This window comes from Panthera pardus, unplaced genomic scaffold, assembly GCF_024362965.1.
Source record: "Panthera pardus isolate Hobbes unplaced genomic scaffold, ASM2436296v1 HiC_scaffold_17, whole genome shotgun sequence".
NCBI classification, from domain to species: Eukaryota; Metazoa; Chordata; class Mammalia; order Carnivora; family Felidae; genus Panthera; species Panthera pardus.
Window position 1 is genome coordinate 144,786,030 of NW_026526732.1, and position 16,147 is coordinate 144,802,176.

The window sequence follows — 16,147 nt, forward strand, 5'->3', positions numbered from 1 at the left end:
GAACCCGAGTCCCGTCGTCCGGAGGCCCCGCACTTTGCTAGGTGACCACTGGGTTTCCCGCCCCATGGGTGACCCTGGACACTTCCCCAGGGACCCAGCTTCTCTGCTGGCACGCGCCCCTGCAGAAGGGCCCCAAGCAGAATGGGGAGCCAGGGGAAGGGATGTGGGAGGCGGGGAGGTGGGCAGAGGCAAGGGGCGGCCTGGGCCGCTTGGTCTCAGCGGCAGCCCTTCCCTTGCAGCCACGACTTCATCGGGGAGTTCACTACCAGCTACCGGGAGCTGGCCCGTGGGCAGAGCCAGTTCAACATCTACGAGGTGAGGTGGGCGCCCTGGGGGCTGGGGTCTGCTCTGATAATACATGACTCCCAGACATTGAGGACTCCAGGGGGCCATGTGTGGGGCTGGGGTATTTGCACGCTCTCCCGGGAGGTGGGTGTTATTGTCCCATTTTACAGTTAAGGAGCCTAAGTCTCGGAGAAGTTGGGGAATTTGCCCAAAGACATGCGGTTCAGTAAGTGGAAAATCAAAAGGCAAACAGTGTTGACGTGTCTGGCTCCAAATCACTGAGTAGCAGTTGGAGCCTGCTGGCCAGGGAGAGGGGACAGCTGTGGAGAGGCCTCCACAGAGTACTTCCAACAAGGTGGGAGGTAGGGGTGCGGGTGGGGCGGTGGGGGGGGGACATTACCAGAAGTCTCTGAGGCCTGAGACCCAAGGTCCTGAGTTCAAGGTGGCCCTCTGCCTTCAAACAGACCAGTCTCAGGGCCTGCTGAATATCTTACCTTTTCTGGAAGGAAAGAGTCAGAGGAATGGGAGTCAGGATCCCTCCACCGGGACCTGGAGAACCTGGGACAAGGCCCCCAGTCTTTCAGGAGATGATAGTGTTTGCCCTTAAAGGACACTTTCCGCTGCTGAGCCTTTGTGTGTGGGTGTGCTCGCCCTCCCGGGATGCTCTCCCACCTTCCAAATCTGGCCGAGTTCCACCTCCTCTGGTGGCCTTCCCAGCCACGCCGGCCTCATGCTTCCTCCCTGGGAACTTCATGCTTCCTCCCTGGGAACTTCATGCACGGTTCATGCTAGACCAGCTTAACTGCAGATACTTATAACCCTAATAACCACTTGGGTCCCTACCCTGACGCTACCACGTCCTAGCTATGTGACCTGGGCTAAGTTCCTGAACCACTCTGCGCCATGCATACTGAGAATTAAATAAGTCACTAGACCAGTGCCTGGCCCCTAGTGAGCGTTGTTATTATTACATCACTGCTGTCTTCCAGCATCATCTGTTGAGCGTCTGTGTGCCAAGAGATTTACATTTCACCACGGCCCTACAGTTGGGCTCTCTCCTCACATTAGCAGCCACTCAGCTAGCGAAGTTGAAGAACAGGCCTTGACTTCCCGTCGCTGAGTCTGAATCGCTCCACACTTTCTTCACTCCCTCCCCCTGTGTCTGGGTTCTGAGTGGGCAGGTCTCGTGTTCCAGTTAGACAGAAGCTCCCTAAGGGCAGGCCAGGTGACAGCCCTTTCTGTGGCCTCCTGTCGTGTTGGCCCTGGGCAGCGCTGGGCACCCAGCAGGTGCTGATGATCCGTGCACACACTGAACTCCCTTGAAGGAGGCCATTGTGAAGATAGAGCGTGGGTGAATTTCTTTGAAAGGGCTCTGATCCTCACAGTTAATTGCTTTGTTTTCCGCATCAGCCAAGGGAAGGGCTGTCTTTGTTCCCCCACCAGGCAGAGAGAAGCAGGCCCCATCCTTTCCTTCTCTGGCTTCCTTTAAGGAGATTTTTTAGGGAAGTGAAGTGAAGGGATTACATCTTTGGGAGTTTGGCTTTTAAGGGTGCTTGACAGGCTCTGAAGAGGCCATGATCTCTCAAGCTCAAAGCAGATAAGGTTGTGTTGACTTGTTTTCCCCATCAGAAACACCATCAGGTAGAAAAGGAATTCAACTCTGGCAGGGCTTGCTGTATGGGGCGGGGGTCACTGAAAGGCCTTTCTAGAGTCCAAATTGTCTGAAGGGAAAACAGGCTTCTGTCAGGAAAGACCCTTCTCCTGGGCCCCGGCATCACCCTGGGTGTCTGACTCCTATGTCTAGCTGTCTGCTGGCCACTCCTCAGACTCAGCCTTCCCAAACTGAAGGCCTCTCCACAGCTGTCCCTTCTCCCTGGCCAGCAGGCTCCAACTCCTGGGCGGTCGTCATGGGGGGCACCTCGGGAGTCACCCTTGACACCTCTTGCCCCTCACCCCACATGCAGTCCACAACTGAATCCTACCACCTACACATTCTGACATTTGTTCCCTCCATTCCCATTCACCTCCACCGCCATGATCTCCCCCGCGTGGGGGGCTTTGCAACGGCCCCCTAACGGCCTTCCCACCTCCTACCGTCCTCCACTCAGTAATCCAAGGGCTCCTCCAAAATGGCAGTCTGACCACCTCGCTGCCCTCCTTAACCCTTGGCTGTGCATCCCCCCTACTGCGTCAGCCCGGTTCATGCAGAGGAGTGGGGAGGAGGTTCCAAAAGACGCCCTCACCCCAGCTGAGAGTCTGCAGGGCCCTTGACCCACAGGGTAGAGTCCAAGCTCCTCCACACCCCAGCAGCCTGCAATCCGCAACCAGTGGGCGTGCGTAAGTAAACTCACATATCCCACCCCTAGGAGGCCCTGGGGTCTTGCTCCTTCCCTCCCTGCCTTCCGCCACTGTCAGCCCCATTATGCTGTCCAAGGCTCTCTGAACCGCCCTGCTGGCTCAGCCTCTGTGCTTCACTCCATGGTGCCTCCCCTGGGGCTCCCTTAGCTTTTCTTCACTTGGTTGGGTCTTGGATCTTTGGAGACTCCCTTTGGGTATTATTCCTCCTCCAGGAAGCCTTCTCTACCTGCACACGCACTCCACCCCCAAAGTCTGAAGTAAATACCTCTCCTCGGTGCTCCTATGCACCCCCCACCCCCTGGCTATTACCTGTTTGTCAAGCTTCCTGTCCCCTCAAGGACCATGACGTCCTCAAGGGTGGAGGCAGTGTCTCACTCCCTATTCCCAAAGCTGGCACAGCTCCTGGCCCCTGAGAGCCATTCAGGGACTTGCCTGCACAGGAGGGCCCACCCCAGACTTGCCCTGGGGGGCCGTCGGGACCCTGGGGGTGTGAAGAGAGGGAGAGGAGAAGGCGGAGAATTCCAGCCTGGGAGTTGGGAGATTCCCTGGCTGGCCCCCAGGGGGCGATAGTCCCCCACGTGGAACTTCAGGGTGCAGCCATTTAGGGCTGGAGAGGTTGGTACCGTGGGGTGAGGGTGGGGTGCTGGGAGGGCACGAAACCTCAGAATAAACAGGGCGTTTCTTCAGTGCCCACTTCACATGAGGATCTGAGAACAAAACATTGCTTTAATATTAAAACAGTTATAATTAGAGAGTGGAAATGTGGAATACAGGCTAATTTAAAGGTAACCCAGAAGACTTCAAAGAAATGTGCTTGTGGCCAGGTCCTTGGGCGACACCCAGCCCCCCAGGAGTCCATGTTTATTCTCCTCAGCTGGGAGGAGACTTTGGAATAAAAGTTTGAGGTGTATTCAGCTCTAAAAGTTCCACACCCTTATGGGACAGATTGAGAAACTGAGGCACAGTGCAGGGTTGGAGCTGGCCTACTACATGGTTTTCCCGTGAATGTGTCTGTGACCAACACATCATCCGAGTGGCCTTCGTACCTGTGGAGGCTCTGAGGTTGTCATGGGCTCTCTCCCCAGGCTCGCAAATTTCCACCTGCAGAGCTGTGGCCAGCCTTCCCACCTGAACTTCCCACCTGGGACCAGCTCTTCCTTCCTTCTGTGTCTACCTGGTCAACCCTGACCCCTTTCCTGCTCCCGCAGCCATGCCCCGGGCCCAAGACCTGTGTTGACTTCTTGACAATGCTGTTTTGCCATAGCTCTCTACCTGTTCCAGCAACCCGCTCATGACCTCTCACCTGGACTAGTGGGGGCGGTAGTGGTCATAGTAATAAAAATTAATAGCAGCTAACACTTATGTAGTATTTACTACATTGTGGACCATGTCCTACACACTTTGCTTGTATTGACCTATTTAATCGTCATACCTTTCTATAACGTAGGTACTTTTTATTCCCATTTTATAGATGAGGAAACTGAAACCCAGGGACGTTAAGTAACTTGCCTACAGTCACACAGCCAGTAGGTGGCAGAACCAAGAGGGTAAATGTACCCCTGATGTCTCTCCTTCTCCCCTCCCCTCCCCTTCCAGCATCCTAGAACCTGTGATCTTGCCCCTGCTAGTTTAGAAGTCATCAGACATTTAGCTTGGCCCCTCTAGGCTCTCTGCCAGCCAGCCCAGTTTACTCTTCCACTCTGTGGCCCTGCAGTCAAACTGGACCCCAGTTCTGTGCCCGCCCCCTGCCTCCCCCCACCCCCTGCAACTATCTCCTCTGACTGGAATGCCCTCCCTCCGTCTCCCGGTGCCCCAAACCCTTCCTGTCCTCAGCACCTGCCTTCAACACCACCTGTCCCGGGGAGCCTTACTAATGCTGGACCTAGAACAGTCCTTCTTTCTTCCAACTCCCTTCACATTTCTGGCTCCCCTTTTTGGTATCTCTTGTCCTGTATCTCCCTAGGACGTATCTTTCTCCAATTGGAGTGAAGGTTCTAGAAGAGAAACTGGTATCCCCCACTCCCCCCCCCCCCCCAAAGTATTTGTGAAGGAATGTGTTTGTATTTGTTATCAAGGTGACACCCAGGTAGGCAGGAAGGCAGGCTGAGGGCTGGAACCTAGTTTCCAGTTTGATCACTACCCAGAGCAGCTGTGTGACCTTAGGCAAGTCACTGTCCCTGTACCTTCATTTCCTTATCTCCAGAAATGGGTAGCAACTCTCATTCCGACAAAAGAGGCCTCTGCTAAAGACAGAGCTGGCCATCCCTGGGGAGATGGGGGGAGGGGGGATGAATTCACCAGGAACCTGTAGAGGACCTAGGGTGTGAAAATCAAACCACCTTGCTTCCTTTGATGGGAGATTAGGGGAAGGCTGGGCCTGAGCTTCCCAGGTGAAAACAAAAGAGCTGGTGAGGCTCAAGCCCAGTACGGATGTGGCAGGTGTGAAATCCCCCCGGAGGGTTCTGGTCCTCCTCATTCACCCAGGGCTTCTCAGCCGTGGTTCTGCCGGCATCTTGGACTCGATGATTTCCTGTGATGGGGGCTGTCCTGTGCACTCCAAGATGTTTCACAGCATCCCTTGCCTCTACCTTCTCCCCCAGTGTGGCAACCAAAATATCTCCAAACATTGCCAAATGCCTGGGAAGGGGGGGAGGTGGCAGGCAGTTGAGACCACTGAGTTAAGCCCAGCAACAAGTGATTTTTTTTTTTTTTTTTTAGCATCTACTAAATATGCCCCTAGGTCTGTGATATATTCTCTGATGACAGGTCTGGTTTGGAATGAGAGCTTTCACATGAAGAACAGTTAAGGAAATTCTAACTGCAGTGTTGGGGGCAGGGGGGAGCCTCAAAGGCCTCTGGGCAGCAGTAGGGCTGGATCTCAGGGAGGGGGAATTGGTGGAGGAAGGAGGGGAAGGCATTTGGGGTGAGGGGAGCAGCCTGAGCCAACACACAAGGGCAGGCACAGACAGGGCCCCTTTGCAACATCGAACCTCCTTTGGCTTCTTTGGGTGGAGGGCGTGTTTGGGGGAGCAGTGGGGAAGAAGATGAAATAAATATTATTCCTGTTGTGTTTGGTCGTGGAACACTGGGTCTAATCAGGAAGCCCGCGCGTATAAATCTAAATGCCAATCTCTCATAAAACCTCCCGGGACCCTCCCCTCCCCTGGACCCCACATTCTGCTGGCTGGGGCTGGGGCCACACTCTGGTCGTTAGAAGCTCTGGGGGCCCAGCCCTGACTGCTTGGAAACACTCCTTCTTATCCTGTGACTGTTTTCTCTTGCAGGTGGTAAACCCCAAAAAGAAAATGAAGAAAAAGAAATACGTGAATTCTGGCACAGTGAGTGGCACCCGCCGCCCCCCGCCCCCCCCCCCCCCCGCTCCCACCCCCGCCGTCCCCTGCAGCCAGGCATAGACATCCTGAGGTCCAAGCTAGGTCTGGTGTCAGGAGGTGCGCATGTCTGCAGGGTGGGCTTGTGCAGAGTGTGGGAACCAGACGTGGGGCGTTGGGGGTGGGGAGGGGTGGGGCCGATGGAGCCTCTCCCTGCGGGGAGATAGGAGATGTAGATGTAGATGGTGTAGGCCATACCTGTGACACAGAATGAGAAATTCCCATGGGGACTTCCTGTAGAAAGGAAGCAGAAAAGGAGTAGAGGCCCTTGCTGTGGGAAATTCCCCACCCCGGTGCTTTTTCATAGGTTGTTTCCTTGAGAGGCAGACATTACCATCCCTTTGTCATAAAAGAGGAAACCAAGGCTGCAGGCAGGGAAGTGACTCGCCCAAGGTCACAGAGGCAGAAAGTCACAACCAAGGTCGTAGCTAGAGATGGCAATGAGCCCAATAGTTAAACTGAGCGCTGGCAGCCGGCACTGCCCCTGTTTACCACGACTATCCTAGGATCACACTAGCCCCGTGGCTTCCGGGGGCTGATCTTCAGGACATTCATGCATTTATCCAACAAATGTTTACTGAGCACTGTCATGTTCTAGGCGTGAGGGATACAGCTGGGAACAAGACAGACTCAAATCTTTGCCCTTCTGTTACTTATATTTTAGTGGGGGAGACAGAAAACAAATATATATATATATATATATATATATATATATATATATATATATATATATATATATATATACATACATATATCTGTATTTGTCCTGTGGTTTTGAGTGCTGTAGAAAAAAGTATACAAAAGGTAAAGTGTTGGGGAATGCCAGAGACACGATAACTATTTGATGTCAAGTAATTAAAGAAAGCTTTTCTCTGAGAAGGTGATATTAGAGCAGAGATTCAAAGAAGGGGAGGGAGCAAGTATTGAGGATATTGGGGAAAGAGAATGCTAGCTGTAGGGATCAGCATGTACAAAGGCCCTGAGGCGGAGCCCACAGTGCACTTCTAGAACAAGCCAGCATCTTTGCCCTGCAGATACATTCAAGATTTGTACCCTTCATGTCCCTCTGTGCTGTAGATGTCCACAGTCCCATCTGCAAATGCAGCCACACTTAGTCATTAGAGTTAAGCAAGCTGCACCTCCAGACCCAGAAGAGGTCCTAGTCAGGGAGCTCCGGGGTTCCTCTGAGGAACCTTATTTTCTCCATCTGTAAAATGGGGCGAATAAATCATCCCTGCCCGGCTTACTGCGCTGGGTGGCTGTGACAGACAGATGGAGACGCAGGCCTGCAAACTGCAAATTACTCTGCTCATTCAAAGGGGACTGATTGTAACTGTTTCTCAGTCAGGAGAATGTTGGAGTAATATTTCCTTTGTCCAAAGCTGCAGTGTGTCTGCTGCAGGCTGTCAGCATTGGGGGCAGGATCATTCTTCCTGTCCCAGGACCTCCCTGTGCGTCGTGGGGCGCTTAGCACCCCTGGTCTCAGCCATGGCTACCAGTAGAGCCCCAGGCATCGGCAGAGCCCCAGAACTTTCCTACACATTCCCATGCCCCTAGGGGAGGCAGCACCTTCCCCAGCTGAGAAATCTCAGAGGTACTGCTAAAAAAAAAAAAAGTTTGAAAACCATGGATCTTGTTCCGTTTTCTCAGAGATAAGGAAACTGAGGCCCAGAGAGGGGACATGATTTGTTTCAGGTCAGTCTTCACCGTAACAAATCAGTCAGGGTCCAGGATGCTTATTAAAATGCCCGTGCCCTGTCCAGTTCTCTGGGGTTCCATTTCAGGAGGCCCGGGAACCCGTGTACAGGGCTTCTCATACTTAATTTCCTGTGTGCAGAATCTTCGGGGGATCTTGTTAATATGCCACGAATCTGCATGTCTGCATTCTAAGCAGCATCAAGGTGCTACTGCTGCTGCTTCTGGTCCAGGGACCACACTCTGAGCAACAAAGTCCCTGGGTGAATCCATATGGTCAGGCAGGTTAGGGAGCTGCCTCAGCCCAGAGCCTTGTGGGGGGCAGTGGGGTTCAACCCCGGCTGTCGGTTAGACTCATGTGAGGAGCTACAGAAAGATCCAGGGCAAGAGCCCTACCCCCAAAACGGATGTAATTGGTTTGGGGGTCCCCACCCAGGCTGCAAGATGATCATTGGTCATCTGGTGACCGCTGGCCAGGGTAGAGGCCACTGCCATGGTCCACTGCTAGTGAAAGGAGGCTTCGTCCGTCCGGGTGCCTGACACCATAACCACAGCAGGTAGGGGTCTCCGAGGCCCGGCTCAGCACCCACAGACCTTCCCATTATTTGGGCTGATGTCAAGCAGAGGCCCTCCCTGGCCTACCCAGAGAGTTGGTCACAATAGCAGAATCTGCACCAGTAGGGGCTTCCCCAAATTCTAGGGTAGAGTTCTCTGGCACAGGTGATAGGTCCCCTGCCCCAGTCTTGCCTCATTTAATTGGTTTTGGCAGCCAGGCTTTCACTTGTCTCCATGATCCTAAATCATTATTGTAGCGAGGTGCCAGGGAGCTGCCTGTCTTGGCCGAGCTGATGCCAAAGCCGCCAGGAGGCATAGGTCGAAAGGCATCTGCTCTGAAGGGGGGCCCCCCGTCAGGTACCTCCAGGGAAAGAACAGGCTGCTTATGAGGGTCTCAGGGCTGAGAAGGCAGGGATCACGAGACACCAGAGGGATGAGTCGGGACAAGTAAGGTTTAAGATAAGCGCAGACCAAAGAGGGGTGCTTTAGGTCGACAGTTAGCAGGACGTGGAAGGGTGGAGCTAGTCGGCTTTGGCAGGTTTTCGGGCCTGTGTCAGGAAGACCCCCTTGCCCTCCACACTCCACATCGGTGTCCACTTAGGGGAAACTCGTGCTCTTGGCTTGACCCCTGTGCCCCAGTGACAGAGGCAGGGCCCTCCTAGGATGCAGTTTGGCATCAAGGTCAAGAGTGCAGGCTCTGGAGTCAGACCGACCTGGGTTCCAGTCTCACTCAGCCGTGTCCTGGGCAGATGGCATGACCTCTTTGAAGCCAGTTTCCTTGGCTATAAAATGGGACCACAGCTGCACTTCGAGGGTCGTTGTGGGTACTGTATGCAGTGGGGTCTGCAGAAGTGGCCTGCTGTGTGCCCCCTGACTCTCAGCGAACCGTCTCCCCCCAACCCTGGGCTCCCCGCTGACCAAGCTGCCTTTTGTTTTCAAGGTCACGCTGCTTTCCTTTGCGGTGGAGTCCGAGTGCACGTTTCTTGACTACATCAAAGGAGGGTGAGAAGAGATCCAGCCCGGTTTCTTTGGCTTCGGGGAGAGGAAGGGGGCCCCACCCATCGACATGAGCAGCTCTAGCCCCACGCTGGCCTCTTTGAGGCCCCAGACTAGCCTGTGAGCCCTGAGCAAACGCCCATTTCTGGCCTCAAACAACTCGCCCAGAGCCGTGCATGTCCCTGGATCCTGAGTGGCCGGAGAGGAGGCTCCTGAGCTGTGGAGGCTCCAGCCTGGGTCACATCAGGTTCCCTTGCAGGGATGGGATCCGGAGGTGGTAGGGACTCCGTGGCAAAGAGAACTAAGGGCTTAGGGAGGCGGTGGAAAGAGCCCTGGACTAGGAGTTAGGAGGCCCAGGCTCTCGGCCCTTCTTAGCCACTTGCTAATTTAGCCCCATTACTTTGGGCAGGTCGCTTTCCCTCCCTTCATATCAGTTTCCTCCTTTACACACACAGAAGTTGGAGTCAAGTGAATTCTAATGGTCCTTCCTTCTCTGAGCTGCTGATACCTGGTCTTTCGGGGAGGCTGGGGGCGGGGGGGGGGGGGCAAAGATTAACCTGCCCAGTGTCATCAAGGACATACAAGGGACAGGAGGCATTGGGGGCTGAGCCATCAGATGGTCCCAGGTGGTCAGACACGAGTGTAAGAAGCAGAAAGGGCCAGAGGGGTTGGCATCCAGGCCGAGGCAGGCAGGGAAGCCTGGAGGCTCCAGCCAACAGCTTGCGGAAAGAGAGTCTGACTCCAAGGTGAGGTTAGTGTGCTCCCTGCCAGAACAGGTGCCAGGTCAGGGTGTGGGAAGCCGAGAGCCCACAGGTGCTGGCAGGTGAGTGACTACACCTGTCTGGAAAGAAGACAGGGCAGGTGCCAAAGGCTCATCCCAGCCAAGTGGGCACTTGGCTGCCGGGCTCTCCAGGGCAGAGGGAAAAGTCAGGCCCTGGGAAGCCACACTTACTCTCCCATGACACCACTCCCTGTCGCCTTGAAACTGGTTTCAAGGTTGCGAGCTCTCCAACCCACTGAGCACACACCTGCCTGCGGTCACCCAGAGGGCCCCCCCACCACTGCCCCCCGCCCCCGCCTCTCCTCTGAACCTACTCCAGACCCTGCCCTTGCTCCCATCCCCCATCAAAACTGCCCTGTTCTCTATCCCATCAAGCATTCCATGGCACCTGCTAATTCTCAAGCAGTCCACATCCTGTTTCTCCTCATTTGCATAGTGCCCCCAATTTACAGAGCACAGTGGGCAGGGTGAGGATGATTATCTCCCATTTTACATAACTTGCCCGTGGCCACACGCCCAGCCAGCAGCAGGGTTCCTCTGTCGCCACATGCTGCATTTCTTCCACAGTAATGAATAATCGTGGCCCTGCCTGCCTCACAGCTACCAGGTGGGGTGTGATGCAGGCGGAGACAGTGGAGTTAAAGGGTTGGGTGCCGCGATGTCTCATGGAGGAGCCCTCAGAGGCTGCTGGCGCCTCCCTGGCCCTCCCCCACACCTCTCTCCGCCCTCCCCAGAGACTTGAGCCAGAGAGCTGGCTCCAGGGAGCGAGAGCTCCAGGTACGTGTCCAGGCAGGCAGCCGATGGATGCTCTTGTTCCGGGATCCTCTCTGGACCTGGAGAGAGGGATTGGCCACCTCTGCCCGGTGTCAGAGGGAGCTGCTTGCTCAGCAGCCTGCCTTCTGCCCTGCTCTGCCCTTAGGCTGGAGAGGCGAGCCCGCAGGGAGCAGCTGTCCCCTAAATGTACCTGCTTTCCAGCCCCTTCCTTCCCTGAGTCTTTCAGAACCCAGAGCAGGGGAAGACCAGTTAAGGAATGAGGCTTGCCTCTCCCCTCATCCTTATTTGGAAGAGCCGGGCCGGTGGGTGTCCCTCAGCTGTGGTCCCATAGGCCGGAACTACCCTCCCAATAGTGGCCCTGGGAGCAGAGCTCTTACCCTCCAAGTGTCTCCCTTCCTCTAACAAAGACACGATCTGTCTATTCCCCAGTGAGACATGACCACAAAGAGATGAATAGGGTAGGTCAACTGCTATAACAGATAATCCTGTGACCTCAAGGCTTAATACAAACAACGGTTTATTTTTCATTCATGGGATGGCAGGGATGGGTGAGACGCTCTACAGTCAGTGAGGGACCCAGGCTCTTGCCTCCTGGTGGCTGCATCTCTCGCAAATGTTGGAGTCCACTGGATGCTGTGCCTCCAGGCACCAGACGAGGGGAAAGAGCATGGGCTGGACCGTCTCTGGCCAGCAGACCCTGGCTTGGGTCTCCTGCTAACCGTGTCCTTCATCCTTCCTAGGGGACGATGGTCCCGTGAGCAGCAGCTCATCTGTGGTCAGGTGGGGAGAGGGCTTTGGCTTCTGAGAGGTGCCGTCCGCTAAATGCAGATGAAGTGAGCCCTGCCCCATCTTACATCACCCCAACTGGGACCCACCAGAAGGGTGTCCCCAGGTGTGATCCCAGAACCCCGTCTTCAGAATCCATCCCTGGATGAGGGCAGGGAATGTCTGTTGAAGAAGCAGATTCTGGGGCCCCATCTCAGACCCAAATGAACTGGTATCCTTTGGAGTGGGGCCCTGGGACCTTCTTCTTAAACAAATTCCCCTGGTGACTCTGTGGTCACTAGAACCATGAGACTAGATGTTATCAGGGGTTCACATCGTGTCGGCTTTGTTCTTTAATTTTTTTTTTAACGTTTATTTATTATTGAGAGGCAGACACAGAGTGTGAGCAGGGGAGGGGCAGAGAGAGAGGGAGACACAGAATCTGAAACAGGCTCCAGGCTCCGAGCTGTCAGCACAGAGCCTGATGCGGGGCTCGAACTCAAAAACTGTGAGATCGTGACCTGAGCTGAAGCCGGACGCTTAACCGACTGAGCCACCCAGATGCCCCTTGTCGGCTTTGTTCTGTCAGCATCTAGCACAGAACCTAGAACAGCCAAACCCTCAGAAAGCTTCCCCCTGAATCTGAAGCCTCAAAACCAAACGTTTTATTACAGAAAAATTCCAAATACATGCAAAAGTAGAGAGAAGGCGTAATGAAACCCCAAGTACCCTTCACCCAGATTCAGCAGTTACCAACTGCTGGCCAGCCTTGTTCCATGCATGCTTCCTTTCACCCAGTTTAATTTAAATGTTTATTTTTGAGAGAGAGAGAGAGAGCAAGCAGGGGAAGGGCAGAGAGAGAGGGGGGACAGAGGATCTGAAGTGGCTCTACACCAACAGCAGTGAGCCTGATGTGGGGCTCCAGCTCACAAACTGGGAGATCATGACCCGAGCTGAAGTCAGACCCTCAACCAACTGAGCCATCCAGGCGCCCCTCATCCAATTATTTTGAAGCAAATCTCAGACATCATATTTCATTCCCCCAAATACTTCAGGATATAGCTCTAAAATATAAGGACTTTTTTTTTAGACAGAGAGAGACAGAGCATGAGCAGGGGAGGGGCAGAGAGACAGGGAAACACAGAATCCGAAGCAGGTTCCAGGTTCTGAGCTGTCAGCACAGAGCCTAATGCAGGGCTCGAACCCACGGACTGTGAGATCATGACCTGAGCTGAAGTTGGATGCTTAACCGACTTAGCCACCCAGGCACCCCTAAAATTTAAAGACTTTCTTTTTTTTAATAAAAGAAATTAGATTTTATTTATATTTACTTTTTAATGTTTATTTTTGAGAGAGAGAGAGAGAGAGAAGGAGAGAAATCACAAGTGGAGGAGGGGTAGAGACAGAGAGGGAGACAGAATCTGAAGCAGGCTCCAAGCTGTTCGCAGAGAGCCCGACGTGGGGTTCAAAACCACGAATCTGTGAGATCATGACCTGAGCTGAAGTCGGATGCTTAACCGACTGAGCCACCCAGGCGCCCCTATTTTATTTTTTTAAAAGATTTCATTTTTAAGCAATCTCTACACCCAACGTGGGGCTCGAACTTACAACCCCAACATCAAGAGTTGCATGCTCTACCGACTGAGCCAGCCAGGGGCCCCAAGAACTTTCTCTTTGTAAAATGTACCCATAATACCATAATTACACCTACAAATCAAACAGTTCCTTAATACCAAAGACCTTTTCAGTGTGCGAATTTCCCCCGTTGTCTTACTTAATTGGCTTGTTTGAATCAGAAATCCAGGTAAGATCAATATATTGTGATTGGTCCGTTTGTCCCTTAATTCTCTTTTTATCTGTTGATTCCCCCAAGTACCTGAGGCTTTGCTGAAACAGATTCCTGCTCCCCGCCAAGGGATTCTGATTCATGAGGTCTGCAGGGGCCCTGGACTCCTCACTGCTGCCCCCAGACTGACTTTTCTGGCTGCATCCCCCTGCTGTCATTTAACATGTTCTTCTGTCCCTTGTATTTCCTGTAAACAACTGGGAGATCTGGAAGTTCAGTAGGATTCACGTTCCAGCTTTTGGCAAGGCAGCATCATAAGTGGGGTGTTGTTCTTCCCTCAGAGATGCACAATATCTCTGTCTCTCTTTTTTTGTCAAGTAAGCGTGAACCCCGAATCTGACTCCAAATTTGAACCAGAAACACAGTGGGACCCTACTTCACCTAACTCAGGCGGGCCCAGGTGCAGGGTTGGGAGAATAAATAAGTCATCGTCACCAGGTGTCCACATGGAAAGGAATCATCCTCAAAGAACTTTCGCACTGCCTACCTCTTATACTCACAACAATCCTCTGGGGGGAGGCTGTGGCTGGCATTACTATCCCTGTTTTCCAGAGCTGGAAGACAAGGGACTCCACCAAAGCCACATGCCTGGCAAGCCGTGGGGCTGGGGTGGAAGCCAGATTGCCACCTGTCCAGTTAACTCCCCTGCTCCTCTTCCTTTTTTAGGACCCAGATCAACTTCACGGTGGCCATCGATTTCACAGCCTCCAATGGTGAGTGGGGGATGGGCAGAGGAGCTGGCGTGGGGCTGGGGCTGGAAAGGGATGGGGGGCACTTTTCAGAGCTGTGGTAGTTGGCCCTAGCTGGGAGCCAGATCTTCCATATTCTCTGGCCTCATCCTCACCAAAAAGAAGGTACTTAAGCCTGGAGAGCCAAAGTATAATCAAAATGGCAAAGGCATCCCCAGACTGGACCACGGTCTAATAAATCTGGGCTCTGGACCTATGTGCCCTGAGGCACAGCCTTGCCCTTGAGGGCACCCAGTCTTCCTGCAAAGATAGGGCAGTGCTACTCTGGGCCCACAAACAGCACATGGAGAAAAAGTGTTTCCTCACGGGATTAAATCTCACATCCTTTGTGCAGGCCAACTTTCAGGCCGAGCAGAGCTCTGTGGTCCTCAGCGAGGGCAGGAGCCCCAGTTCCCACCCTCGCTGGGCCTGTCCCAGCTCCCTTCCCTCCTCTGACCTTCTCCAGGGTTGGGCTATGACCGAGTCACCAGGAACAATCAGTGCCCCACTTTACACTGTTAGAAACTTCACAACCTTCCTTGGAGTCTGGACCTCCATTAGCGGTGCTCAGTGCCCATTTCCGTGTCTGTCAGAAGGAGCCCAGGTTTTGGACTCCTCAGGTGGGCCCTAGCATCCTAGAGTGGTAGAAGTCAGAGCTGGAAGGGGCCTTGTCATTACAATGAGGAGAGTTCCAGTAACACATCACGACTCCTCACATCAATCCCAGGAGGTGAGACTATTATCCCCACTCTACGCACGAGGAACTGAGGCTGAGAGGTTAAGGAACCATCCACGAGCACACAGATAGAGACAGGATCTGTACCTTGGCAGTCTATGCCAGAGTGCCCCTCATTAATAAACAAATAGGTAAAATGCGGGCATTGTCAGTGGTGACAAGGGCTATGGAGAAAATGTAAGCAGGAAGAGGGACAGGGAGCATTGGGGGAGGCTGTAATTTTCAGGAGTCTGCTCAGGAAGACCACACACCATGTACACATTTATAGAAAAGTGTCCCAGAGGGAACCACCATTGCAGAGGCTCTGAGGTGGGGATGGTAAGGGGCCAGGCCTGAGTGGGTGACAGGAGGGGGTGCCAGGGGTGGCAGGAGGCCAGGAGGGAGGTAAGCGGAGGCCAGACCCCGTGGGGCCTGTGGGCACCCCCCGCCCCGGTTGGGACTGGGTGGGATAGGAGCATGGGAGCATTTGGAGGAGAGAAGAGGCATGATCTAGCTGCCTGGGGTTTGACAGGCTCGTCTGGCTGGACGGCAGGCCCCAGGGCAGAGGCCGAGAGCTGGGCTGGGCTGCTGCCGTCCTGCAGGCGAGTGGCTGGTGGTGTCACAGAGCTGGGGACAGTAGATGGGATTCTGCATATATTTTGAAGGTTTAGCAACCAGGAGTTACTAAAGGATTGAAGGTGTGGCAAGAGAGAAAGGAGTCAAGGATAAATAAATCAAATTAGGGGTGCCTTGGGCACCCCCCACTGCATTCTGAGCCTGGGGTGCTTGGAGTGTCGACACCAGCAAATGTTCCCGTGTCCCGTGTTGCAGGGAACCCCTCGCAGTCCACGTCCCTGCACTACATGAGCCCCTACCAGCTGAACGCCTATGCACTGGCGCTGACTGCCGTCGGGGAGATCATCCAGCACTATGACAGCGACAAGATGTTCCCTGCCCTTGGCTTCGGGGCCAAGCTACCCCCTGATGGAAGGGTGTCCCACGAGTTCCCGCTGGTAGGAGGTCCTGGGAGGACAGGCTGAGGGCCCACCAGGTTTGGGGCGTGGTGACGAGCCTGGGGCAAGGGGACATCCGCGCAGCCCTTGGGCGGGGGGTGGGGGGGGCGGTAAGCTGCCTGCTGTGTGTAGGGGGACTTGTAGCAGGGCCTCCAGAAGCCCACTCCCCAGCTGGCTCACCAGCATCTCCCCTCCATGTCTGATGCCACCCGCAGTGGGGTCTGCCCTCTTTTTTCTGACAAGACCC

The 16,147-nt window shown here is 54.1% G+C and overlaps 1 protein-coding gene across 5 annotated transcripts in view; it reads left to right on the forward strand.

Moving 5' to 3' along the window:
- Positions 1-16,147, forward strand: part of CPNE5 (copine 5) — a 95,294-nt gene that overhangs the window by 73,943 nt on the left and 5,204 nt on the right. For all 5 annotated transcript variants that reach the window (XM_053905084.1, XM_053905083.1, XM_053905085.1 and 2 more), the window contains 5 exons: positions 240-315; positions 5,928-5,981; positions 9,223-9,284; positions 14,111-14,157; positions 15,719-15,900. In XM_053905084.1, the coding sequence (XP_053761059.1) occupies positions 240-315; positions 5,928-5,981; positions 9,223-9,284; positions 14,111-14,157; positions 15,719-15,900 (421 nt within the window). The remainder of the gene's footprint in view (positions 1-239; positions 316-5,927; positions 5,982-9,222; positions 9,285-14,110; positions 14,158-15,718; positions 15,901-16,147) is intronic.